This window comes from Onychomys torridus, chromosome 1 (genome assembly GCF_903995425.1).
Source record: "Onychomys torridus chromosome 1, mOncTor1.1, whole genome shotgun sequence".
Classification (NCBI taxonomy): Eukaryota; Metazoa; Chordata; class Mammalia; order Rodentia; family Cricetidae; genus Onychomys; species Onychomys torridus.
The window spans coordinates 158450643-158477121 of record NC_050443.1 but is presented as its reverse complement, the minus strand read 5'-3'; the positions used below and the strand labels follow the sequence as shown (position 1 = coordinate 158477121).

The window sequence follows — 26479 nt, the reverse complement described above, 5'->3', positions numbered from 1 at the left end:
TCATCACTTAAAGTGGCCATATCAATAACTCAACTGGATCAAATTTTATGTTCCTTTCATCATTATCCCACATTCTTAAAATCCATCCCCACATATATTAACCAAACTTCTACTTAAATGAGTTAGCAAACTCATTAAGCCTTTTGGCAGGGTAATACACCTTGTGAACTACACTTTCTCCCTCCCCTATAGTAGCCTTGTTTAAGTTGGTTATATGTCTAGAGGCAGCTATAGATGGGTCCTGAAGTGACATCAGTATTCACTTGCCTGGCATTTCCTTCAGAAAAAGTCACTGCTTGTTTAACAAACCATGAAGGATTAATTCCCCCAGTTAAAGTGAAAATTCAAGGTCTACTCTAGGAGAGTGCCAGCAGTTAAAATAAGGCCATTAATTGTTAAAGAATGGAATCCTGTGGCTTGGGTTGGAGATATGTGGACAGATCCTACTAAAGCTGGGAACTTTGAGTAAGTATGCACTCACTCATATCAGGATACTTGATGTAAAACAAAGATGAGTAGACTGCTACACAACTCCAGGGAGGTTACCTAGAAAACAGGACCCTAGGAAAGACACAGGGATCACCCAATAACAGAGAAATGGATGAGATCTACATGAACAACCTGGAAGACAGTGGTAGTGATGAAGGGCAATATTTGAGGGAAAGAAAGCTTAGGGGAGCAGAAGATCCCAGCTGGATCAAGAACAGAAAGGGAGAACAAGGAATAACAGACCATGATAAATGATGACCACATGAGAACAGGAATAAGCAGAGTGCTGGAGAGGGCCCCAGAAATCCACAATGATACATCCTCTGTAGACTTCTGGCAATGGTTGAGAGAAATCCTGATCTGACCTAGTCTGGTGATCAGATGGCCAAACACCCTAACTGTCGTGTTGGAACTCTCATCCAATAACTGATGGAAGTGGATGAAGAGATCCTCAGCAAGGCCCTAGGTGGAGCTGCAGACGTCCAATTGTGGAGAAAGAGGAGGGAGTGTCAGAGTGTGAATTGTTGAGACCAAGATTTGAGAGGCACAGGGACAAATAGCCAAATGAATTGAAGCACATGAATTATGAACCAAAGGCTGTGGAGTCCCCAGCTGGATCAGGCCCTCTGGATAAGTGAGACAATTGAATAGTTTGAACTGTTTGGGAGGCAGGCAGGCTGTGGCACCTGGACCTGTCCTTAGTGCATGAGCTGGCTGTTTTGAACCTTGGGCTTACACAGGGACACTTTGCTCAGCCTGGAAGGAGGGGACTGGACCTGTCTGTACTGAATTCACCAGGTTTAAATGAATCCCTAGGGGAGTCTTTGCCCTGGAGGAGATGGGAATGGAGGGGAGGTGATGGGGGAAAGGTGAGGGCAGGGGTGGGAGGTGGGAGGATAGGGGAACCCATTGCTGATGTATAAAATTAAAACACAAATATAATAAAAAATAAATTGTAGTCATTCATATTGCACTCTGAAGAAGGGAGGGTTATGTTGAAATGGCAAATACATAGAAAAATAATGTCAGGAAATGGGAAGTTTTGTTTATACAGACCAATGTTTACTGAAGATAAAGTGGTCTCATCCAAAGTCCAAATACTTCACTGCATTGGAGCTTCATTTATAGACTCTTGGAGTGGAAGCTTTCCAGTGCATTTGTTCAAAGTGTGCCAATGACTCTCTTCATAATCTTGGGGATTTGCCTTTCTTGTTTGAGTCTTCTTTTCCTATGGAATCAGCACCATGGCAAAGGGAAGCTCCCTCCTGGGCCCACTCCTTTTCCAGTTGTTGGAAATATTTTGCAAATGGATATTAAAAATACCATCAAATCTCTGAACATGGTAAGTGTGATTATCTTCCTTTCTGGGGTTTTCAATGAATGAATGGTACATTACTAGTGTTATGATTTGTGACCCCTGTGAAAGACCATAGCCTCAATTCAATTATATTGAAAAAAAATGTGTTGATTACTAAATAGCAGGATGATAGGTTTAAAGCTAAATCCCAGGGATGTCATGATGAGGGGTATAAGGAAGGGTTTTTTTTTTTTTTTAAGTAAAACCACAAAAAGACCTTCAATATCTATGCAAGCAAGCAGAAACTGGTCTGTTCTGCCAAACTGAGAGGTTAATGAAACTCAAAACAATCTCTTAATATCTGTATAAGAAAGTTATAGAAACCAAAAAGCAATTAATCATATTATAACAAGTAGATGGTCATGGCTGTGTATTTCTTGGTGGAGGTCATTCAGTCCTGGTTACTGGCAGCTTATGTATCAGGAACTGGATTTAGGGACAAACAGCTAGTGGGTCCTTAGCATAAAATTAGTTTATTTAGCTATTAAAGTCTCCAGTGGCACTAGATCATATGAATCATATCACTGATTCACATTTATATAGTGCTAAAGGTTTATATTTTAATTGTGTTGAATTTTTTATATATGTGCTTAGCCAGTTTATGATGCAAGAGCCTATGGTAACATTAATAAAAACAGGAGAGCATTTTAGTCCATTACATTACCCACTGGCTCTAGGAAAATGTATTAGGAAATTTAATTTTAGTGCCCCTGATATCTATAGTGTTTGACACTGACATTTACAAATTATGCATAAAAATAGGATATGTAAAGCAGAGAGGCAGAGAAAATAAACTCTTATTTTACTCAGGTATAATTTGGTAGTCACAAAGTAATCCATTAGATTCAAGCCCCCTTCTCGAGTAATCTTTTTGTATGTTTTTGTTACTCTCCAATTTTAACAAGTATTTGTGATAGTGAAGGATCCTGGAAGCAGCATGAGCTTTTATATGCTATAGATATCACAGACATTCATTTGTCTCTTTGTCAGTGACAGGGAAATGGCTTCTTTCATAGAAGGGAACTAGTTTCCCATGGACCTAACATTCCAGCCCTTTGTGGAGATGAACAACAACATACTCTTTTCAGTAAATGCTTCTCAGCTGAAACTAGGACATTATTGTCAGGGCCTTGGAATGCTCAAATGATGATTAAAGGCTGGGACAGGGCAGGGTACATCTGATTTGCTGCCCAGGATCTGTTTGAACACCTGGGGCTAGTGTAGCTTTCACAAGTTTGGAATGCTGGCCCAGTGCTGGGGTTCAAGGTGGCAGGAAATTTCACCAGAAGCATCTGGGTTACAGTGGTTTTCAGCAAGTTCAGGACTTGCTGATTCCAAAGAACCCGCTGAAGTTGGTGTGTTTGGAGCAGTTTGCAGCCTTTAGTAGACTGGAAATCTGCTGGGACAAATGCAGACTACGGATATTGACTTACCTTGCGTGCACCTTTGAAACTTCCAGGCCTGTGGTCCTGGTACTTGGGGGCATGAAAGAAGTCCCAAGATCATGGGAAGACCATGTTTCCTGCTACAATGATAATGAACTAAACCTCTGGACCTACAATCCAGCCACAATTAAATGTTTTTCTTCATAAGAGAGGCTATGATCATATTGTCTTTTCACAGCAATAAAACCCTAACTAAGACACAAGTTAGTACCAGGAGTTGAGCATTGTTACTCTGACCATGTTTTTGTTTGGAGGAATTTGGTCTTTGGGACTTGGGGTTAGGAAAGCACTGGAGTGCTTTAAGCACTGCTTAATGGACCATATTAGTAGAAGCATAGAAGACAGTGGTACTGAGGGTGATTTGTACTATGGGGGTCTGATCAAGAAGTTTCAGAGGATAAAAATTTAAGTATGTTGCCTAGTGAGGTTGTGATATTTTGATGAAGAATGTGGCCATTTTTTGCCCTTGTCTGAAGAGTCTGCCTAAGGCTAAAGTGAAGATATTTGGATTAATTCTGTTGGCAGAGGAAATCTAAAAACAGTCTAACATTGACTCGGTCATGTGGTTACTAGTGTTCACACTTAGGAAGATTTATAATGAAAAGGATTAAGCTGAGTAAGTAAAAAATATAAAATGTGCAGACTGAGGATCAAAGGGGCACCAGGAAGTACAAGAACACTATGTCCTATGTTCAAGGAGATAAACAGATTAACAAATGGAACAAAGGAAATGATGACCTCAGGGAAAGACCCCACACAGCTAAGCTTCTAACTTGTGAAAAGGAATTAAAGAACAGCTTAGGTCCAGGCATGCCAATGCACGCCTTTAATCCTACTACTCAGAAGGCAGAGGCTGGCAGATCTCTAAATCTGAGGCCAGAGTGGCTTACTATCAAGTTACAGGACAGCAAATCTTAGGCAGTGAAAGAAACTATCAAAATCAGAAAGTTGATGCAGATGCAATTGAACAAGCAGGCCGTGTTCTAGCCCCAGCAAGCAGCAAACCTTGGCAGCTTCAGTCATGTAATTCTGGCTTTAGAATTAAGGATAGAAGAGAGGAGTTATGGCATTTCCCTCCACAACTAAGGAAAGCTGCTGATGTCAGCATATGTCAGGGGTGTCCCTGCACAGAGGCTTGCACTGTGGTAAGCTGTGAAGGTGAAGCCTGCATTACCTCTGAAACCCTAAAATTTTGGAGATGCCAGTCATGAGATCCTTTCTGAGAAAAGCTGCTAATGGAGTGGAACCAGCCCAAGAAAAACAAGTGTGTTGCAATCAACAAATCTGAAATGAGTTGGCGATATGAAGAATGCTTTGATATCAGACATGGAGATTCAGTGTTAAAAGTTTTCTCAGCTTGTTTTCAGCCTTGCTTTGGTCCACTATTTCCTCACTATGTCCATCCCCTTTCTTACATTTTTGAAAGGTAATGTATATCTTATGCCATTATATTTGGGAAGTGTGTGATCTGCATTTTGATTTTGATTTTATAGGGGATTATAGTTAAGAGATTAGAGGAATCTTAAAAGAGACTTTGAATTTTGGGCTTTTAAACATGGTTAAGACTGTTATTGACTATGTGGAATTTTGAAGTTGAACTGAATGCGTTTCTGAATTATAATATGGCTACAAGCCTAGGCAGGCCATGGAGTGGAATGTAGTGGTTTGATTAGGAATGACCCTCATTGATTCATGTGTTTGAATTCTTGGACCAAGTGACAGTATTAGGAAGTATGGCCTGGGAGTAGCTGTGGTCATGTAGGAGTAGCTGCGGCCTTGTTGGAGGAAATGTATGACCATAGAAGGCAGGCTTTAAGATCATATATGCTCAAGCTATGCCTGCTGTTTTATAAATCTCCTTTTGCTGCCTATGGATCAAGATGTAGATCTCTCAGCTACTTCTCCTACACATGTCTGCCTGCGTACTGTCATGCTTCCTGCCATGATGATAATGGACCAAACCTCTGGAACTGTAAGCCAGTCTTAATTAAATGTTTTCCTTTATAAGACTTGCTGTGGTCATGGTGTCCCTTCTCACAATAAAACCCTAACTAACTAAGACAGGTAGAGAAGCTTAGGCCGTTGACTAACACAACAGACATACTTATCTGGATTCCATTTGACCTGCTACAGGTGGATCTAAACTGTGACTTCCCAAAGTTTACATGAATTTTTAAAGTTTACAAAAGAGATATCAGCATTATTATTTGCAATCTGTATTGAAACATGCTTTGTAAAAGAAAACAGCAGCTAACATATATCTGTAAGTAGTTGGAATATACTTATGCCTGTCGGTCATATTAAAAGCTTGAGCATGGGACCCAAAAATATTTTGGAGGTTAAAATCATGAACATTCTTTCCTCTGTCCAAAGGATTGGATGCATATAGATTGGACAGACATGTTTTCAGCACAATAAGAAATTGGTTTATTTAATCATTTGTCTTGAAACGTAGGTGGTTGATTAATGAGAGCAGTCATTGGAAAACAAGATTTTTTAAAAAGGAATAGTAAGAGTTGCTTTGAAACCTATTTTTTTTTTTTTTTGCTTTATCTCTTTTAGTGTGAAGCCTGTCAGAATAGTAAACTGCATGAGTTTGCCATTTTTTGGAAGAGACCTAGTAACTTTCAAGAAGGAAGGCCTGGTTTTTATGTGTGCGACAGCCTGAATAGAGAGCTAGAGTCATAGGAGAGGGGAGTTGGGTGCTTGCTGCTACTAAACAGAGAAAGCTACATCCATCAACATCGTCAGAGAACTGAGAAGGATAAGTTTGAGCGGGAGTTTAATACAAATGTCCTTTGTATCAATTAAAATGACAGTGACTTACCTAGATGATTACCATAGGTTTCTCTATGGTGGTTTTTTTTGGGGGGCAGAGGTCTTTGGCAGCCATACAGGATACCATTAAGTTTGTCATTGCCACACAAGGGAGCATTAGAATTCAGTGACAGATTCAGAAGACTCAAGAACTTTCATGGGGATGAGGAACTCACAAGACTTGCCTACCTTGGCCAGGCAATGAGGGGTAGTCAATTTTCCAGTTTCCTGCCTGTCCACAATTTGGGCAGGGTCCTGGTGGTGGGTAAGGCACGGGGCAGTTTTTTTCCTAGTGGTTTGAGGTACCACAATTCAGGTGGAATCATCTGTGTCCCATAGTCTTCTCTGGAGAAGATCTTAGGGCTACCACTAGGATCTGGCAGTTTTGTGTGTCACATTTTAAATGCCATATTCAGCAGATCTCCGAGGCGTTTGAGGGCCATTATTTAATTTATTAAGCAGACCTTATTTTAAATAAACTTTATTTGTTTTAGTGACTTGCTTTATTTTGGCTTCATTTTGAAAACATATACAGCAGACTAAATAAAGCTTGTCCCTGAAAATGAATTACATTTGTACTTAGCATGTTTATAAGCATATTTTTGAGCACAGTAAAGAATTTAATCTTTTTTTTTTTTTTTGGTTTTTTCGAGACAGGGTTTCCCTGTGTAGCTTTGTGCCTCTCCTGGAACTCACTTGGTAGCCCAGCCTGGCCTGGAACTCATAGAGATCCGCCTGCGTCTGCCTCCCGAGTGCTGGGATTAAAGGCGTGTGCCACCACTGCCCGGCCGAATCTAATCATTTTTTAAGGTTACTAATCATTAGCTTGCATGTCTTAAACATCTTTACCAGTTTACAAAAAGTTGGTAGATTTTATAGAATTAGAATATAGTTTTATCCTAGTTAAATTTTAATCTTAAAATTTTGAATTGAAGATTTAATTGAAAATCCTCTGGCAGTAAGTTTAAATTTCAAACCATAAATATAGTCCATAGGGATACTGGGAACCTAACCTGAATTTTTTATAGTGTATCATTATAGAATATTATAGTTTCTTGTACGACTCAGTTTATCCAAATAGCTAAATCTTTTATTTCTATTTTTAATTAATTAATTAATTAATTAATTAATTTTCCAGAGACCTTCACAGTTTCCCCTCCCTCCCTCCTCTCCTCCAAGTGTCCTCCCCAGACCTCCCCCTTCCCCCACATCCATGCCTCCTCCTTCACTTTAGAAAGTGGCAGACTTCCTATGTATATCAGCCAGCCCTGGCATATCAGGTGCAGTAAAACTAAGCACCTCCTTTCCTATTAAGGCTGGATGAGGCAGCCCAGTAGGAGAAAAGGGTCCCAAAAGCAGATAACAGAATCAAAGACAGCCCCAGTTCCCACTGTTAGGAGTACCATAAGAAGTCCATGCTACACAACTGTAACATACATGCAGAGTGCCTAGGTCAGTCCCCTACAAGCTCTCTGGTTGGTAGTTCAATCTCTGAGCTATTATGAGCTCGGCTAGTTGATTCTGTGTGTTTTCTTGTGGTGTCCATGGCTCTTCTGGCTCCTCTAATTCTCCATCCCCCTGTTCCTCAGGATTCTCCAAGGTCTGCCTAATGTTTGGCTCCGAGTTTCCATTAGTTGATAGGTGAAACCTCTCTGATGACAATTGGGCTAGGCAACAAGCTATGAGTACAGCAGAATATCATTAGGAATCATCTCATTGACTTTTTTTTTGCCAGTCATATTTGGTTCTATTCTAGGTCTATGGACTGTTCAGGCTCTGGGTCCCGGCCCTCCAGGCCATGTCAAGGGTGGGCTCCCTCTCATGGTAAGGGTCTCAAGTTGGACCAGTCATTGGTTGACCACTCCAGTAATTTCTGTGCCACCTTTACCCCATAATATCTTTTAGGCAGGGTAAACTGTAGGTCAAAAGTTATGTGGCTCTCCACTAAAAGTAGGAAGTCCGTTTTTACTATGTTAAGCCTAACAATTTATAAGCAAAGGAGAATTTTTCCAATTTTTTTGATAATTTTTTCACTTTTTTCCTTCAAAGATTTAAAGTTCTTGCCTTACAGGTCTTTCACTTGCTTGGTTAGAGTTATTCCAAGATGTTTTAAATTATTTGTGGCTATGGTAAAGGGTGTTGTTTCCTGAATTTCCTTCTGGGTCCATTTATCATTTTTATATAGAAGGGCTGCTAATTTTTTTGAGTTTATTTTGTATCCAGCCACTTTGCTGAAGGTGTTTATCAGCTGTTACAGTTACCTGGTTGCATTTTTTTTGGTTGCTTATGTATACTATCATATCATCTGCAAATAATGATTATTGTATGAATCCCAATTTGTCTTATTATAAAAACTTGGAAGTAGATATTAAGGTGAATGTTAAAAGATCAGAGGAAACAAAGGAACAAACCACTAGAGAAACTTCTCACCACTCCCAAATCCTTAGGCTGAAAGGGAGGCAAGATCCTGTCTCCAGGAATCCTCAGACTAAATGCCTCCAAGTCCTCAGTGGAAATAGCACCAAACTCCTGTCTCCTCCAACCTTACATTCCTTTCTCCATCCAGCCATATCACTTCCTGTCAAACCTTCTTAGTGCTGGGATTAAAGGAGTGTGCCTCCTAATACTGTAATTAAAGGTGTGTGCCACCACTGCTTGGTTCTGTTTCTCTTTTAGACTTGATTAATCTTGTGTGTAGTCCAGGGTGACTTTGGGCTCACAGAGATCTGTCTGGATCTGAGTGCTAGGATTAAGGGTGTGTGCCATCACTGCTTGGCCTCTATGTGTAATCAAGTGGCTGGTTCTGTCCTCTGATCTTTAGGCAAATTTTATTTGTTAGAGTACAAACACCACCACAAACAATACTTCAATTTCTTCCTTTACCATTTGTATCTGCTTGATCTCCTTAGTTATATCATTGCTCTCGCTAAGCTAAAACTCCAAGTAGTATACTGAATAGATATGGAGTGGACAGCCTTGCTTCAACACGATTTTAGTGGAATTGCTTTAAATTTCTCTCCATTTAATTTGATGTTGGCTATTGGCTTTCTCTGTATTGCTTTATCATATTTAGGTATATTCCTTGTATCCCTCATCTCTCCAACACTTTTATCATAAAGGGGTGTTGGATTTTGTTATAGGCTTTTTTAGCATCCAATGAGATGATCATGTGTGTTTTTTTCCCAGTTTGTTTATATGGTGGGTTACATTGACATATTTTCATGTATTGAACCATCCCTGCATCTTTGGGATGAAGCCTACTTGATCATGGTGGATGTTTTTTTTTTTTTTTTTTTTTTTTTTTTTTTTTTTTTTGTGTGTGTGTGTGTGTGTGTGTGTGTTCTTGGATTAAGTTTATGAGTGTTTTATTGAGTATTTTTACATCAATGTTCGTGAGGGAATTTGGTCTGTAATTTCATTTCTTTGTTGAGTCTGTTTCTATTTTGTACAGTATTTTGAGGAGTATTGATAGTAGTGCTTCTTTGAAAGTCTGGTAGAATTCTGCACTAAAGCCACCTAACCCTGGGACTGTTTTGGAGACTTTTGGTGACTGCTTCTAGTTCTTTCAGGGGTTATAGGTCTATTTAAGTTTTCATTTTTTTACATTTCTTTAGATGTTGAATTCTATGGATTACTGGTTTTTGAAGTATGACTTAATGATTCTTTGTATTTCTTTCATGTCAGTTGTGATATACCCATTTTTTGTGTGTCTTATTTGTTAATTTGGATAAACTGTCTCTACCTTTAGTTAGTTTGTATAAGGGTTTGTCTATCTTGTTGATTTTCTCAAAGAACCAACTCTTTGTTTCATTGATTTTTGTATTAGTTTCTTTGTTTCTATTTTATTGATTTCAACTCTCAGTTTGATTATTTACTGCCTTCTACTCCTCTTGAGCATGTTTGCTTCTGTTTGTTCAAGAGCTTTTAGGTGTGCTGTTAAGTTGCTAGTATGAAATCTCTCCAAATTCTTTATGAAGGCACTTAATGCTATGCCCTTTCCTCTTATCGCTGCTTTCATTGTGTCCCCTAAATTTGGGTAAGTTTTACATTCATTTTCACTGAAATCTAGGATTTCTTTAATTTCTTTCTTTTTTCTTCCTTGACCCAGTGGGGGTTCAATAGAGAGTTGTTCAGTTTCCATGAATTTTCTGTTGTTGAAATCCAGCTTTAATCCATGGTGATCTGATATGATACAGGGGGTTATTTCAGTTCTCTTGTATCTGTTGAGACCTGTTTTGTGACAAAGCATTTGATCAATTTTGGAGAATGTTCCATAAGGTGCTAAGAAGATTGTATATTCTTTTGTGTTTGGGTAAAATGTTCTGTAGATGTCTGTTAGGTCCATTTGAGACATAACATCTGTCAGTTTCATGATTATTTCCCTGTTTTGTCTGGATGACCTATCCAAAGGCAAGAATGGTGTACTGAGGTTTACCACAATTAATGTGTAAGTTTCAATGTGTGATTTAAGCTTTAGTAATAAATCTTTTACTGTAGATGAATTCCTAAACAGTCTTATTAATAAAAACCTGGAGCTAGATATTGGGGTAAAAAGCTGAGAGATCTGAAAAGCAGAAAGAAGCCAGCCATATTCTTACCACTTGGAGATCCTCTGCCAAAGAAACCTACTTCTTGTATATCCATGCCTATATGACTTTCTGTTCTGCCTCTCAGTTCCTCTCTCTGCCCAGCTACATCACTTCCTGTTTATCTGTATAGGCCTTCAGACCTCTATGGTTAGTGCTGGGATTAAAGGTGTGTATCACCATGCTTGGCTTTGTTCTCCAGTGTGGCCTTGAACTCACAGAGATCCAGACGGATCCCTGCCTCTCCAGTGATAAGATTAAAGGCATGTGCCACCATTGCCTGACTTCTATGTTTGATATAGTGCCTGGCCTTTTCCTCTGATCCTCAGATAAACTTTATTGGGGGACACAGATAAAATATACCACAATTTACAAATGTGGGTTCCCATGTGTTTGGGTAGAGATGCTGAGAATTGCAATGCCTCTTGGTGAATTTTTCCTTTGATGAGTATGAAATGTGCTCCTTTATGTCATTTGATTAATTTTGACTGGAAGTATATTTTGTTACATAGTATAATAGCTATACCTGTTAAAATTTAAAAGTGGTGTGGGAGATTTATGGGGGTGAGAGGAAGGAAGAAGGCAGTCCCTGGGGATGAGAGCAAAGGAAGAGAAAGAGAAAGAGAGGCGGGGGGGGGGCAGGAGGTGAGCAAAACCCACTTTTTCTCCCCACAATTCTACAATTCTACAGCAGCTTTATTTGCAATATTCCAAAAATCCTTTAAGAATTAATGAGGGAACAGACTATGATACATCAGTACATCAGATCTTGGAATATTGTGAAGGAAGCAACTATTTTTTAACTTTAAACAAAATGTTTATTACATAAAGGTTGTTGCATAATTGGAGACTTTTCTGCTTTAAACACAAATATTCTCACTCTCCACAGAAAGGCTGATTCTGAACTCCTCATCTGGTGACACCTTTTATAAGGAAATGTAGTAAATGTGCACAGGGGATGCTCTTAGTGGCTACAGCTGAGGAAATATCCTGTCAAGACCTAATGTCAGGCCAGGAAGATGCCTAAATGCTAACATTTGGGTATATCCTCAGCTGTAGCCACTAAGAGCATTCTTGTGGGCATTCACTATGTTTCCATATAAAAGGCGGACTCTGCCCATTTTCCTATTTCTCTCCCTCCCTCTCCCCCTCCCTCACCCTCTCTCCCTCTCCCTCCCCCTCCCTCTTTCCTTTTCTCTTTCTCTTTCCCTTCCTTTGCTCTCATCCTCAGGAACCAGTCTCTGCCCCTTTCTTCCCCTCCCCTCAATAAACCTCCCATGTGAGCCCTGTGGACTCCTTCAAACCACTTTATTTATTTATTATATTTGTGTTTTAATTTTACACATCAGCCATGGGTTCCCCTGTCCTCCCCCCTCCTGCCCCCACATTCCCCCCATCTCCTCCCCTCCATTCCCATCTCCTCCAGGGCCAAGACTCCCCTGGGGATTCATTTAAACCTGGTGGATTCATGACAGGCAGGTCCAGTCCCCTTCTTCCAGGCTGAGCAAAGTGTCCCTGTGTAAGCCCAAGGTTCCAAACATGCAGCTCATGCACTAAGGACAGGTCAGGGTCCACTGCCTGGGTGCCTCCCAAACAGTCAGGCTATTCAATTGTCTCACTTATCCAGAGGGCCTGATCCAGTTAGGGGCTCCACAGCTTTTGGTTCATAATTCATGTGTTTCCATTCATTTGGCTATTTGTCCCTGTGCTTTTCCAGTCTTGGTCTCAACAATTCACGCTCTTACAGTCCCTCCCCTTTCTCGACAATTGGACTCCTGGAGCTCCACATGGAGCCTGGCTGAGGATCTCTGCATCCACTTCCATCAGTTATTGGATGATAGTTCCAGCAGGACTGGTAGGGTGTTTGGCCATCTGATCACCAGACTAGGTCAGATCAGGATTTCTCTCAACCATTGCCAGTAGTCTACAGTGGATGTATCATTGTGGATTTGTCTTCCTACCACTTTTAAATAACAACACTAGCTTGCTTCTTAGGTCCATTTGCTTGGAAAAAATCTTTTCCCATTCTTTTACTCTGAGGTAATGTCTATCTTTGGTGTTGAGGTGTGTTTCCTGTATGCAGCAGAATAATGGATCTTTTTTGTATCCATTCTGTTTGCCTGTGTCTTTATATTGGCAAATTGAGGCCACTGATACTGAGAGAAACTAATGACCAATGATTGTTCATTCCTGTTATTTTGTTGTTAGTGTGAGTGTGTATGTGTGTGTGTGTGTGTGTGTGTGTGTGTGTGTGTGTGTGTGTGTTTCCCTTCTTTGAGTTTTGCTTGGGTGAGATTATTTATTGTCTGTGTTTTCATGGGTATAGTTAACCTTCTTGGTTTGGAGGTTTCCTCTTAGTACATTCTATAGGGGTGGGTTTGTGGATAGACATTGTTTAAGTTGGACTTTGTCATGAAATGTCTTGTTTTCTCCATTTATGGTGATTGAAAATTTTGCTGGGTATAGTAGTCTGAACTGGCATCTGTCATCTCTTAGAGTCTGCAAGACATATGTCCTGGACCTTCTTGGTTTTAGAGTTTCCATTCAGAAGTCAGATCCATTTCTAATAGGTCTGCCTTTAAATATTACTTGGCCTTTACCTTTATAGGCTTTTATTTATTTATTTTTATTTATTTATTTTTTATTATTATGTGTTTTAATTTTATACATCAGCCATGGGTTCCTCTGTCTTTCCTCCTCCCACCCACCCCCACACCCCCACTTTCCCCTCTTCCCCTCCCCTCTGTTCCCATCTCCTCCAGGACCAAGAATCCCCTGGAGATTCATTTAAACCTGATGGATTCAGTATAGGCAGACTTCATCTTGTTGGATTTTTCCCTATGATAAATATGTAAAGTCCTCCCAATCTCTTTTGATTGATTTTTGTTTGAAGGCTATTTTATTAGATATTAGGAAGCTACCCCAGCTTGCTTCTCAAATCCATTTGACTGGAAAGTCTTTTTATAGCCTTTTATTCTGAGGTGGTGTCTGTCTTGAAGTTGAGTTGTGTTTCCTGTATGAAGCAGAATGATGGATCTCATTTTCATATCCATTCTGTTAGCCTGTGTTTTTTTATAGTTGAATTGAGACCATTATTATTATTATTATTATTTTATTTTTTCTTTATTATTATGTTTTAAATTTTATACATCAGCCATGGGTTCCCCTGTCCTCCCCCCTCATGACTCCCCCCCTGCCCCCACATTCCCCCAGCCCCTCCCCTCTGTTCCCATCTCCTCTAGGACCAAGACTCCTCTCTCTGGAGATTCATTTAAACCTGATGGATTCAGTACAGGCAGGTCCAGTCCCCTCTTTCCAGGCTGAGCAAGGTGTCCCTGTATAAGCCCAAGGTTCCAAACAGCCAACTCATGCACTAAGGACAGGTCAGGGTCCACTGCCTGGGTGCCTCCCAAACAGTCAGGCTATTCAATTGTCTCACTTATCCAGAGGGCCTGATCCAGCTGGGGGCTCCACAGCCTTTGGTTCATAATTCATGTGCTTCCATTCATTTGGCTATTTGTCCCTGTGCCTCTCCAAACTTAGTCTCAACAATTCATGCTCTTACAGTCCCTCCTCTTTCTCGACAATTGGACTCCTGGAGCTCCACCTGGGGCCTGGCTGAGGATCTCTGCATCCACTTCCATCAGTTATTGGATGAGAGTTCCAAGACGATTGCTGGGGTGTTTAGTCATCTGATCACCAGAATAGGTCAGATCAGGCTTTCTCTCAACCATTGCCAGCAGTCTACAGAGGATGTATCATTGTGGATTTCTGGGGACCTCTTGAGCACTCTGCCTACTCCTGTTCTCATGTGGTCTTCATTTATCATGGTCTGTTGTTCCTCGTTCTCCCTTTCTGTTCTTGATCCAGCTGGGATCTCCTGCTCCCCTAAGCATTCTTTACCTCAAATCTTGCCCTTCATTACTCCCACTGTCATGTAGGTTGTTCTTGTAGATCTCATCCATTTCTCTGTCATTGGGTGATCCCTGGAAAGACCCAGGGATCACCCTTTATAGGTTTTTAATTCTTTTTGTTGTTTTTATTCTATATGTTTTGTGTTTTGATTATTATGTGGCATATAGACTTTTTCTCTCATCCAATCTAGTGTTCTGTAAACTTCTTGTACTTTTATAGGCATGTCCTTTTTTAGGTTAGGAAAGTTTTCTCTATGATTTTGTTGAATATATTTTCTGGGTTTTAGAGATGAATTCTTCTCTTTCTTCCATTCCTATGATTCTTAAGTTTGGTCATTTCATAGTGTCCTTGATTTCCTGGATGTTTTGTGTTGTGAGTTTTTTAGATTTAACCTTTTCTTTGATTGATAAATATATTTCTTCTATTGTATCTTCATTACCTGAGCTTCTGTCTTCTATCTCTCGTATTCTGCTTGCATCTGTAGTTCTTGTTTGCTTTCTCAGATTTTCCATTGAATTCTCTCCACTTGTGTTTTCTTTATAGTTTCTGTTTCCATTTCCAGGTCTTGAACAGCTTCATTTACCCATTTATTTGCTTTTTATTGGCTTTCTTGGCATTATTTAAAGGATTTATTGAGTTCCTACATTTTTTGTTTATCTTCTCCTCAATTTTTGAGGGATTTTTTCATTTACTTTTAATGGAGTTCTATCATCTTTATAAAATTCGTTTTAAAGTCATTTCCTTATGCTTCAGGTGCATTGGAATGTCCAGGTCTGGCTATCATAGGATAGCTGGTCTCTGGTGGTTTCTTATTGCCATTTCTGTTGTTGATTGTGCTCTTACACTGGCATTTATGTTTCTGGGTTTGGGGTGATTATAGTTCTAGTTGTTGATTACTACATTTGTCTTTGTTGTGTGGGTAGTTTTTTCCTTGGTTTCTGTTTCCTCTTTGGCCATATGACCTAAGTAGTCAAAGATTCTGATGACTAGCAAGTCTTCAGGTCCAGTGGGGTGGACCTTGCTGGGGTTTATCTGGTCTGTAAGACTTCTGGTTTGGGGTACTAATGTTACCTCTGCAGTTCCAAATATTTGTGTGGCCTCTGGGGTTCTGGGTACCTGCTTGCTCTCTGGGACTATTAGTATAATGTGGTCTCCAGTACAGCATAAGTTTTCTGTTAAAGTTGTGGGCTGGAATATAGAGCTTAGGGGAGGGGCTGCAGTTGGGGGGATGTTGGGCAAGTTTTAGGTAATGTTAGCTGACTCTGGACAGTATCTTGCTTTTTGTCCCTATATCTGTCCTAGCCTCATGTAAAGTAGAAGTCTTCTACCAAAGCTGTGGCCTGGAATATGGAGCTCAGGAGAGGGGATGCAGTCTGGAGCTGTTGGGTAGGCTTTAATGGAATTTTATCAGGCACTGAGAGATGTCTTACCTGGGGCCCCTAGGATCAGCCTGGCCTCAGTTAAAGCTGTTGTAGTTATAGCTTAGAATATGGAACCCAGAGGAGGGGTACAATTTGGGGCTGTTGAGTGGACTAGGAGTGTTAGTGGTAAGTGGGCAGTGTCATATCTAGATCCCTAGGTCTGACTTGTCCTCTGATAAAGCAGCAAGAGTGGTCCAAATAGCTAAATATTAACTAAATTAGCAAAGACAAAGAAGCTTTACTTATATTTTTAAGTCAGTTATTATAAACCTGCATAGACCTTAGGAATTCAAAAGCTATTTATCAAATACACTTTATTTATTATGTTTTTAATTAAAAATTTTTCCTTTTAGGACAAAAATTATCATATAAAAATTCATCTTAATCCAAAATATTTCACAAACCTGTTGTTGCCTATTTAGTCTAAAAAGGAGATAACAAGGAATCCCCAGGGGTGCCTTGATCCTGGAGGACATGGGAATGGAGGGGAGGGGTTGGGGGTAAGGTGGGGGTGGGGGCTGGAGGGGGGAGGACAGGGGAACCCATTGCTGATGTATAGAATTTAAAACACATAATAATAAAGAAATACTATTTAAAAAAGGAGATAACAAGACTTGATTTCAAGTTACAATTAAGCATGCAGTAACAATAATAAGATTACCTGTGTATAGAATTTTAACTATGAAACTTTTTGATGTAAGTTTAAGCTACCTTTTTTTGCTTGGTGTAGCTGGAAGTTTTCCTATTTCTGGCCTGGTCTGCAGCTTCTCAGACCCAAGTAAATACACACAGAGGCTCATATTAATTAAAACTGCTCAGCCATTAGTTCAGGCTAACTACTGATTAGCTCTTGCACTTAAACTCAGCCCATTTTTGTTAATCTATATCTTCCCATGTATTCTGTGTCTTTACCTGTGTGCCATTACATGCTGCTCCCTGGACAGTGCCTTCCTCTTCCCAGAATTCTCTTTGTCTGCTTACAACACCTGTACTTCCTGCCTGGCTATTGGCCAATCAGCATTTTATTTATCAACCAATCAGAGCAGAACATTCACAGCATATAGAACATCCCACAGCACCTCTCCTTTTCTGTCTAATCAAAAAGGAAGGGTTTAACTTTAACATGGTAAAATTACATATAGTAGAACAGTTACCAAGCAAGAATCACCGTTACAATATTTAGTCCATTTATATTTGGCAAATTTAAAGAAAATATTCTATTTACTCTATATTTGTGAGTCCAAGTTTTCATACCTAACATCTCTTATCATAACCAGGGAAAATCATAATTATAACTATCAAGTTTTCAACTACATCAAAGACCTCAGAAGGATACTCTATTACCTAAGTAAATAGGAAGAGCATTGTAAGCAACTTCCAAAACTCTGGAAACAACAGAGACAGCTATCTACCTAGACAGTCATCCAAAGTTCCTCTGTAGCCTTGGGGCATCCATTTTTAGCCCATCTGCCTAGTCTCTCAGTCACTTTTCTCTGTGTCATGTAGAATGTCTTGCAGTCTCTTCTGTGAAGCAAGAACCTGAATGACCATCTTGTCTTGCAAAGTTCAGTGGTCACCTTCCTTTAGGTCTTGCATGCCCAGTTGATACAACATTTTATTAAGCAGTCCAGGATAGAACAGTTTCTTGCCCAAATGGCTATTTTTGCCAAAAAGAAGATAAACTCCATATGGAGTGACTTCGATGCCCATCTTTCTCTTTGAAGTAAATCGGTGCTTTAAAGAGCAGACATGTCTCACTGTCCAGAAAGTCTAAGTTTTTAAAACACTATAATTGCCATGTTCTGTAGGTCGTTGAAGTGTTTGAAGATTACCTACCTAACTGAATTATATCTTTGTATACCTAAAATCTTAACATGACTATGAGTTTGACTATCATAAAAGATTAATTATTAATCTGTATTTCTTAATTATCCTTTACAATTTAAATAAGTTACATAAAAATACCTTAAATAAGAGTATATATATATATATATATATTCTAACAAAATCAACTCTAAATTTGTATCAATAAACTAAAATCCATAGCAATGTAAAACATTTTAAAACAAGTTGTTGCTTTTTAAAAGTTTGTTCATTAATCTACCCATTCATTCTAATATATCTATATTTTACCTTCCTATACCATATCCTCCTTTCTTGTTTTAGAAAGAGATTGACTATGACCAATAATAGTTTGCAACCAACAACCTAAACAAAGACAAACATCCACAATCCATTTATTAGGATTGTGGGCGTAGTTTTCTAGGCTACTTCCTGCTGATAAAGGGTGCTGTATTCTTATTGGGATCCTGAGAAAATTAAAAATTATGGTCAAGTTCTGACTGGAATAGTCTGTGAGGCTGCTTTGTCTGAGCCAGTTGCCTATAAACTGATTTTGGATATTGGATGATCTGGGCCATGGTATCAATGGAGACCTTTCAGGGGATCTTGACTACTCGAACCATATTTTCCTGGAAGCAATGTACAGGTTCTCATTTTCTGTGGAAACAAAAGCAGAACCTCTTTTCCAAAGCAACATGTTCTTAGACATAGATTTTGAAATCATGATATATTTAAAATATACATATTGTCTTAACTCAGCAGCCTTTTCAATCAAATGTCTCTCCACAGTTAAGAATCCCAAAAACAACACAATCCAGACTCTCTATGTGATATCCTTCTTTATATGGCTTACCTTTTATATTACCTTTACTGTCTCTTTAAAGACTTTATTTTTTAAAACTACTTCTTTATATAACTATATGTACCTTGGAATTTTACAGGTTCCCCTCTGCCCTCCCTTTGTAATGGTCTTACATGTCCCAAGAAAAAGAAAGTTTACATTTCAACAAGAGTTTTGAATATCAATGACATTTAATGGGGAACATTTTTTAAAATTTATTTTTATTTTTATTATTATGTGTTTTAATTTTATACATCAGCCATGGGTTCCCCTGTCCTCCCCCCTCCTGCCCCTACCCTCACCTTCCCCCCAGCTCCTCCCCTCCATTCCCATGTCCTCCAGGACCAAGACACCCCTGGGGATTCATTTAAACCTGGTGGATTCAGTACAGGCAGGTCCTGTCCCCTCCTTCCAGGCTGAGCATGTGTCCCTGTGTAAGCTCAAGTTTCCAAACAGCCAGCTAATACACTAAGGACAGGTCCTGGTCCCATAGCCTGGGTGCCTCCCAAACAGATCATGCTATTCAATTGTCTCGCTTATCCAGAGAGCCTGATCTAGCTGGGGGCTCCACAGCTGTTGGTTCATAATTCATGTGCTTTCTTTTGATTGGCTGTTTGTCCCTGTGCTTTTTGCAATCTTGGATTCAACAATTTATGCTCTTGCAGCCCCTCCTCTTTCTCGACAGTTCGACACCTGGAGCTCCATCTGGGGCCTGGCTGAGGATCTCTGCATCCACTTCCATTAGTTATTGGATGAGAGTTCCAAAATGACTGTTAGGGTGTTTAGTCATCTGATCACCAGACCAGGTCAGATCAGGCTTTCTCTTAACCATTGCCAGCAGTCTACAGAGGATATATCATTGTGGATTTCTGGGGACCTCTCCAGCACTCTGCCTATTCCTGTCCTCACATGGTCATCATTTATCATGGTCTGTTATTCCTCATTCTCCCTTTCTGTTCTTGATCCAGCTGGGATCTCCTGCTCCCCTAAGCTTTCTTTCCCTCAAATCTTGCCCTTCATTACTCCCACTGTCTTCCAGGTTGATCATGTAGATCTCATCCATTTCTCTGTCATTGGGTGATCCCTATGTCTTTCCTAGGGTCCCGTTTTCTAGGTAGCCTCCCTGGAGTTGTGAGCAGTCTAGTCATCTTTGTTTTACATCTAATATCCTCCTATGAGTGAGAACATACCATGTTTGTCCTTCTGAGTCTGGGTTACCTCACTCAGGATGGTATTTTCTAGATCCATCCATTTGCCTGCAAACCTCATGATGTCATTGTTTTTCTCTGCTGAGTAGTACTCCATTGTGTATATGTACCATATTTTCTTTATCCATTCTTGAGTTGAAGGTCATCTAGGTTGTTTCCAGGTTCTGGCTATTACAAACAATGCTGATATGAACATAGCTGAGCAAATGCCCTTGAAGTATGATTGAGCATTCCTTGGGTATATGCCCAAGAGTGCTACAGCTGGGTCTTGGGGGAGATGGATTCCCAATTTTCTAAGGAAGCGCCATATTGATTTCCAAAGTGGCTGTACAAGCTTGCATTCCCACTAGCAGTGGAGGAGAGTTCCCCTTGCTCCACATCCTCTCCAGCATAAGATGTCTTCCGTGTTTTTGATCTTATGAGAACCAAGGAAGGGGGAAGAAGTCAAGGAAGTAGACATCAATAATATACATTTAGCCATCCTAATTTTGCACAATCCTTTTGGTTTAGAACATTTTAATAACATGAGACATACCAGTAACAAAATAAATTTTCCATTTGTTATAACAAAATTTTCCTAAGTGGGTGGTCAACACTCTGGACCCTTTATCCAGTACATAAAACAGCTTTCCCATTGTTGCATAGGTGCACTCAATCCTTATTCTTAATTTTTACCCTGTATACCATAGTTTTCCCTTAAAACCTGAGGCCTTATTAATTATGGCCTATTTGCATGCAACTAGGTAGGAGGAGTGCCTGGATACTTAGGTGAAGGTCCAATGACCTTTATTGTCTTCTTCATTTTGAAGGAACATTAACTTTTAAAAGGTTCATCTCTGATTATTTTAAGCAAGTGTATCCGGAATTATCGTTGAGATTTTAGTCAGAGGGTTTTGTTTTATTTGATAATCAGTTGTGTGTCTGCAGATGGAGGCAGATAATTGAAAAGCTTAATAAGTATTTAATTATAATGTCATTAAGTTGGAGAATGATATAATTATCTGTAACATAGAGGCCATAAAACAGAAAACTATTAAAAACCAGACATCTACAGGAACTCAGAAAATGTTGACATCATTCTTTTTGTTTTCTTTGTGGATTTTAAACTATATTCAATAAGCTTTCAAATCTTAATTTACAGAAAGTTTATATTTTAGATGTTTCAAAGCTCATAGCATTTTTTCTTGGGCTGTTTTGTTTCTATTTTTGCCCTAGAGTCAGATGGCCCTCTGACTTAGGACAGAGATATTGGAGGAAATTTTTAAGCAAACATCTTTTTGGACTGTGAGAGGTTAGGTATTACATAACTCCAGAGCAAGCTTTTTAATATCATACATAGATCAGTGTAAAACTATATTTCAATATTATCCATATGGGAAAGAAACATAAATCCTTGCAAAACTGAATCTATTGATCAGCAAAAGAGAGACCAGAGCGAGCAGAGAACAAAGAAGGTTTAGAGATACAAAATTCTGGGCACAGGCCAGCTATAAATACAGAGAGCAGTAGGCGATGGAAAAGGGGGATTATGGTGCACTCTAGGACTGTGTGCTGGGGGCACCCACATTGTCACAGCCTGGTAGCATGGGGATTGACAACAGCCAGAGCTCCATGGTCAGAGAGAGGAGCCAGCTAGGAGATAGAGAAAGCAGGGAAAAGACATTCTTCTGAAGCAAAGCCAAGGAAAAATATTGCAAACAAGTGGGAATAGGGAGCAGGCTGCAGAAAGCCAGTGTGTGTGTGTGTGTGTGTGTGTGTGTGTGTGTGTGTGTGTGTGTGTGTGTGTGTGTGTGTGTGTGTGTGAGAGAGAGAGAGACAGAGAGACAGAGAGAGAGACAGAGAGACAGAGAGAGACAGAGAGAGAGAGACAGAGAGAGAGAGAGAGAGAGAGAGAGAGAGAGAGAGAGAGAGAGAGAGAGAGAGAGAGAGAGAGAAACTCCATGGGGAGAGCTAGAATGGAGGCAATCAAGAGCAGTATGCCCTGTGGACATCCTGAAAATGGCATACAGCTCAGAGGTGATTGGGCTGTGTTCAGTCTGTCATCCCTGCAACAAACTTGAAAACATAAATATAACAGAAAAGATAACAGCATGAAAGACAATACAACGGAATCAGGGTGACCAAATAAACTCCATCATGTGGTAGCCACCTTCATTCATATACCAAACCCAGAACAGGCAGGAATCACCTCTATTATGGAAACTGGGCCTATGATTACGTCAAATCTCACCTTTCTCTCCAAATGTCTGGACTCCAAAAAAAGAACAGAACAACTCACTTATATGTTAGAGCTTCAGAATCATGTTACCTGGAAAATTGTACTTTTGTTTTGCTTTCAATTCGCAAATGTAGGGTAATTGAAACCTAGGCTCCCTGGGGCCTATTAAGCCCAGCTTTGACTTGTTCCCTCTGGGGCCTCTCCCCTATTAGCAACCTTTAATTTGTGGCAGCCGTGTAGTCTGGGCTTCAGGACACATAAGTCTTCCAGGGCCTCTCCCAAACCCAAGGCCTGAAGTCTAGTGTCTCCTAAGGATCTTGCTGGTGCACTCAAATGTTGTGGAGTTTGTGACCCCTGGAAAAAGACCATAGACTCAATCCAAGTATAATTGAATGATTTATCAATTAGCTGCTAGAAGGGCAATGACTATAATGTTGAATCTCAGGCATGCTGTGAAGGAGGGGATAAGAATGTTTTTAAATGTAAAAACTGCAAGGCCTTAAATATCTACCCATGCAAGCAAAATCTGCATGCCAAGTTAAGAGGTTAAGGTTACTCAAAATAATATTTAGGTATCCAAGTAAGCAAGGTACAATCCCCCCAAAAGCATTTAGCCATATCACAACCAATCAATCATATGGTCTCAATATCTGGGTGAGGGGGTATTCACTGAGTCAGGGTTACTGGAACTTACCTTTTCAGGGACTGGAGTGAGAGATAAGTGGCTAGTGGGTACCAAGATGGATGTCTAGCATAAAATGGAATTTCTTTTCCCACTACACTTAGTACTAAATAATATGTGGTTCCAAATTCCATTCAGATGTTACCAGGGGCCAAGAAGAAAAGCTTAACACTTACGTTTTCAACTGGTTAATTTTTATCATTTGTCTTTAAAGAAGTGTGGGAATAGACGTTAACAGTATGACAAGGTGTAGCAGGAATCTTAACAGGTCGTATTAATAAAATCAAACCTGGAGCCAGGTATTGGGGTGAATGCTGAAAGATCAGAGAAGCAGAACAAGCCACAGCCACCTCACCTCACCAGTTCCTCTGCTGATCCTGTTTCCTTAGACTGGAAGCCTTTCAGTCCTCATCCAGAATGATTTGCAGCTGAACTGTTACTCAAAAGCCTAAAAGCTTAACCAGCTCTAGTTCCTGGTTTTCACACCTTATATACCTTTTTGCATTCTGACATCACTTCCTGGGATTAAAGGCGAGTTACCATGCCTAGATGTTTCCAGTGTGGCTTTGAACCTCACAGAGATCCAGACAGATTTCTGCCTCCAGAAGGCTAGGATTAAACGTGTGTGTGCCACCATTTTCTAGCCTCTGTATCTAGTGGCTGTTCTTTTCTCTGACCCCAGATAAGTTTATTAGGGTGCACAATATTTTGGGTAACATAATACCACCAAAACAAGGAAAGGTATTTTAATATTACTGTAGCCAGTCTGACAGAGAGAGATCCAGGAGCTTTCTTTGGGTTGACAGTTTTGAGGTTTTTTACAAGTGAAAAAACAAAACAAAACAAAACAAAACAAAACAAACCAAAAAACAAAGGCAGGCTTGAAGGGTTTTAACATCACAGTGTTACTTATCAGTGTTGAGGAAATTTCTGGTTTCTGAGGGTAGAGGATGATGCTCATCTTATGCTGAGAAAATTGATTTTATTTACTTTTTTTTGTCCAAGAAGTTGCTAAACTACTCAGGGACAATCTCCTGGGATTCTGGATGGGGTACTTTGGCTGCCATGATGTGGCCACTCTTTGTAGAGTGTGCTGTCTGCAGAGAACTGCTGTTCCTGGTGGTTTAGCATAATACCTAGAGGCTTCCAGGGTCACTGTAGAGGCTCTGTAACAGAACCTGTGAGCTTGAAAAGACCTTAGTCATGTCTATGACTTCAAGCTCGAAGCAGGGGGATTGGCCACTTCAGATAAATGCTTAACTATCATTCAGGTAGAGACCAACAGGAATTGAGCCACAGGTTTTTTTTTTTTTCATTTTACTTATTCTTATATTTGTGTTTTAATTTTACACATCAGCCATGGGTTCCCCTGTCCTCCCCCCTCCCGCTCCCACCCCCACCTTTTCCCCATCCCCTTCACAGTTTAAGGTAAAGGGGGCAGGTACATACTGAAGGCAGTGTGTTAAGTTTTTTTTACTGTGTTTAGTTACTCATCAGGTATCTGAAGGCCCAAGAGAAGAGTGATTGTGTGTGTTTCTGATGTGTATGCATGCATATGTGTGTAGATATGTGTGTTTGAGTGGGTGCACTTGTGTCACATTGAGGAGCAGTCAGAGGACAATCTTGGGTACATGTCCTATTTTGAAACTTTCATCATTTTGTTGACTTTGAGACAGTACCTTTGTCACTGGTGTATATCAGTCACTGCTGTGTATCTCTGGCTTGATGGCTGTGAGTTTCTGAGGATTCTCCTTGTTGTCTCCTTTCTTGTTGTGGGAGTGACACGGCATGTGTCTGTGACTGTGCTCTGCTTTATGTGAGCATAGCAAGTGCTTTATACATGAAACCATTTCCCCAGCCCAAGAATGATAGAACTTTTTAAAGACAAACCTGAGCAGCTGGCAAAGTCTTGTTCTACATAATACTAGAAGGAGATGAGCTCGAGGAGGTGATTTTTTGACACTGTCTGGGGCAGAACAGTCTCTGTTCACATCCTGTCCAAGGTCCCTTTTCAGTAAAGCAATTATTCTCTGATGATCTGCAGTTTAAATGGAACTGTGTTTACTTATATTAATCTGTTGATTTATAAGTTCTCAAGTCTACATTTTCCTAGAGTAAAAATTGATTTGAAGCCAAGGACATAACTAGGGATTCAGGAGTTTTGAGTTATTATCACATTTTCTTGATAATGAGTCAATGACTGCTGTATCATTGATTCAAGTGGCAGTCATTCACTGAAGCTTAAAGGAATGACCAGAAATATATCTTTTCTCTGAAACAGCCAGTCACTATAGCACTTACTGCCCCTACATAGCTCCTCGTTCTTGGGCTAGATACACTGAATTACATCATGACTTGGGGCAAATTTTAAAATCTTTCTGAACTTTAATTTTTGTTTCCTTAACATGCAATTATCCTCACAGATTACTTGACTGTGCTTGCATTCAATAGTGATGAATAGTTGCTTGGCATCAGGTACCATGCTCTGTGCATGCAGCTGAATTTAAGGATGATTAGAATGTATGAAGCCTTATAGAAGGTACAGTCAGGAGATCAGGAATTCCCTTCCTTCTGTATTCTAAATACTGTTAAAACTCAGAGACCTGACCATAAATGATGACATGGAAAATGGATGACAGAAGATGATTATTAGTTTATAGGTGGGGTACCAGAGAATGATACCCTGTACTCAGGAAAAGAAACATATCATGTATTGCAAGATCAGGCAGGAAAAGAAATGTGATACAATTGTATGTTAGACAGGGAAAAGTAAAAATGAAACTTGGACAAATATGCTGCATAGAATAGTAGTAATAGCAATGTTAGAACATAATTACTATGGCTGTTTAAGTGAAGTTTCTTATTAAATTACTGGGTCTAAAGATAATTAGTGGGCAAATATTAAAATGTCTCTTCATCATGAATGAAAGTATTTCTCTCATGTCACCCCTGCTCTGTTTCCAGCTAGCGGAAGAGTATGGCCCTGTATTCACTGTGTATCTGGGAATGAAGCCCACGGTGGTGCTGCATGGATATGAAGTACTGAAGGAAGCTCTGATTGACCGGGGAGATGAGTTTTCTGGCAAGATGCAATCACCATTACTCTGTAAAGTCAACCAAGGATTAGGTATAGCTCTGTGTTGGGCACTTCCAGGTCTATACAAGTGGGAATGAAGTTATATAGATAAGGAAACTGAGAAACTAGAAACAGAAAAAATGAGGTATTGTTTTTAAGATTCTGATACTTTTACTTGAAATAATAACTTAGAGTTCCCTCCATTTTGCTGTAAACGTGATATTATTTTGCTTTGTGTTTGGACAAATTTTTATTCACACACACTAGTAGATGTTAATGGCATTTTGTGTTCTATTTCAGTACACAGATACAGCATCCACTGTCCATTTATAAATTCATGTTCTTTTTTCTTACCTTTTCCCATCCCCCATTCCCTCTAGTGATCCCTATTGAAATTAGCATTAATCCATTTTCTAAACTGATTAACATTATACACACTGTCCTTATGAAAGATTAAGATCAAACTTGTGACTAAGACATAATATTTTAAGTTACGTGAAGTAAACATAATGATAAAGATAATTAGACAAAAGAAAGGAAAAGAAAGAAAAATGACAAAACATCCGAGTCATCAAATATTAT

The 26479-nt window shown here is 39.7% G+C and overlaps 1 protein-coding gene across 1 annotated transcript in view; it reads left to right on the top strand.

Annotated features, from left to right (window-relative positions):
* Positions 1-1663: 1663 nt before the first annotated feature.
* Positions 1664-26479, top strand: part of LOC118578272 (cytochrome P450 2C70-like) — a 36177-nt gene continuing 11361 nt past the window's right edge. Inside the window, exons 1-2 of the mRNA XM_036179081.1 lie at positions 1664-1831; positions 25786-25948. Coding sequence (XP_036034974.1) covers positions 1664-1831; positions 25786-25948 — 331 coding nt within the window. The remainder of the gene's footprint in view (positions 1832-25785; positions 25949-26479) is intronic.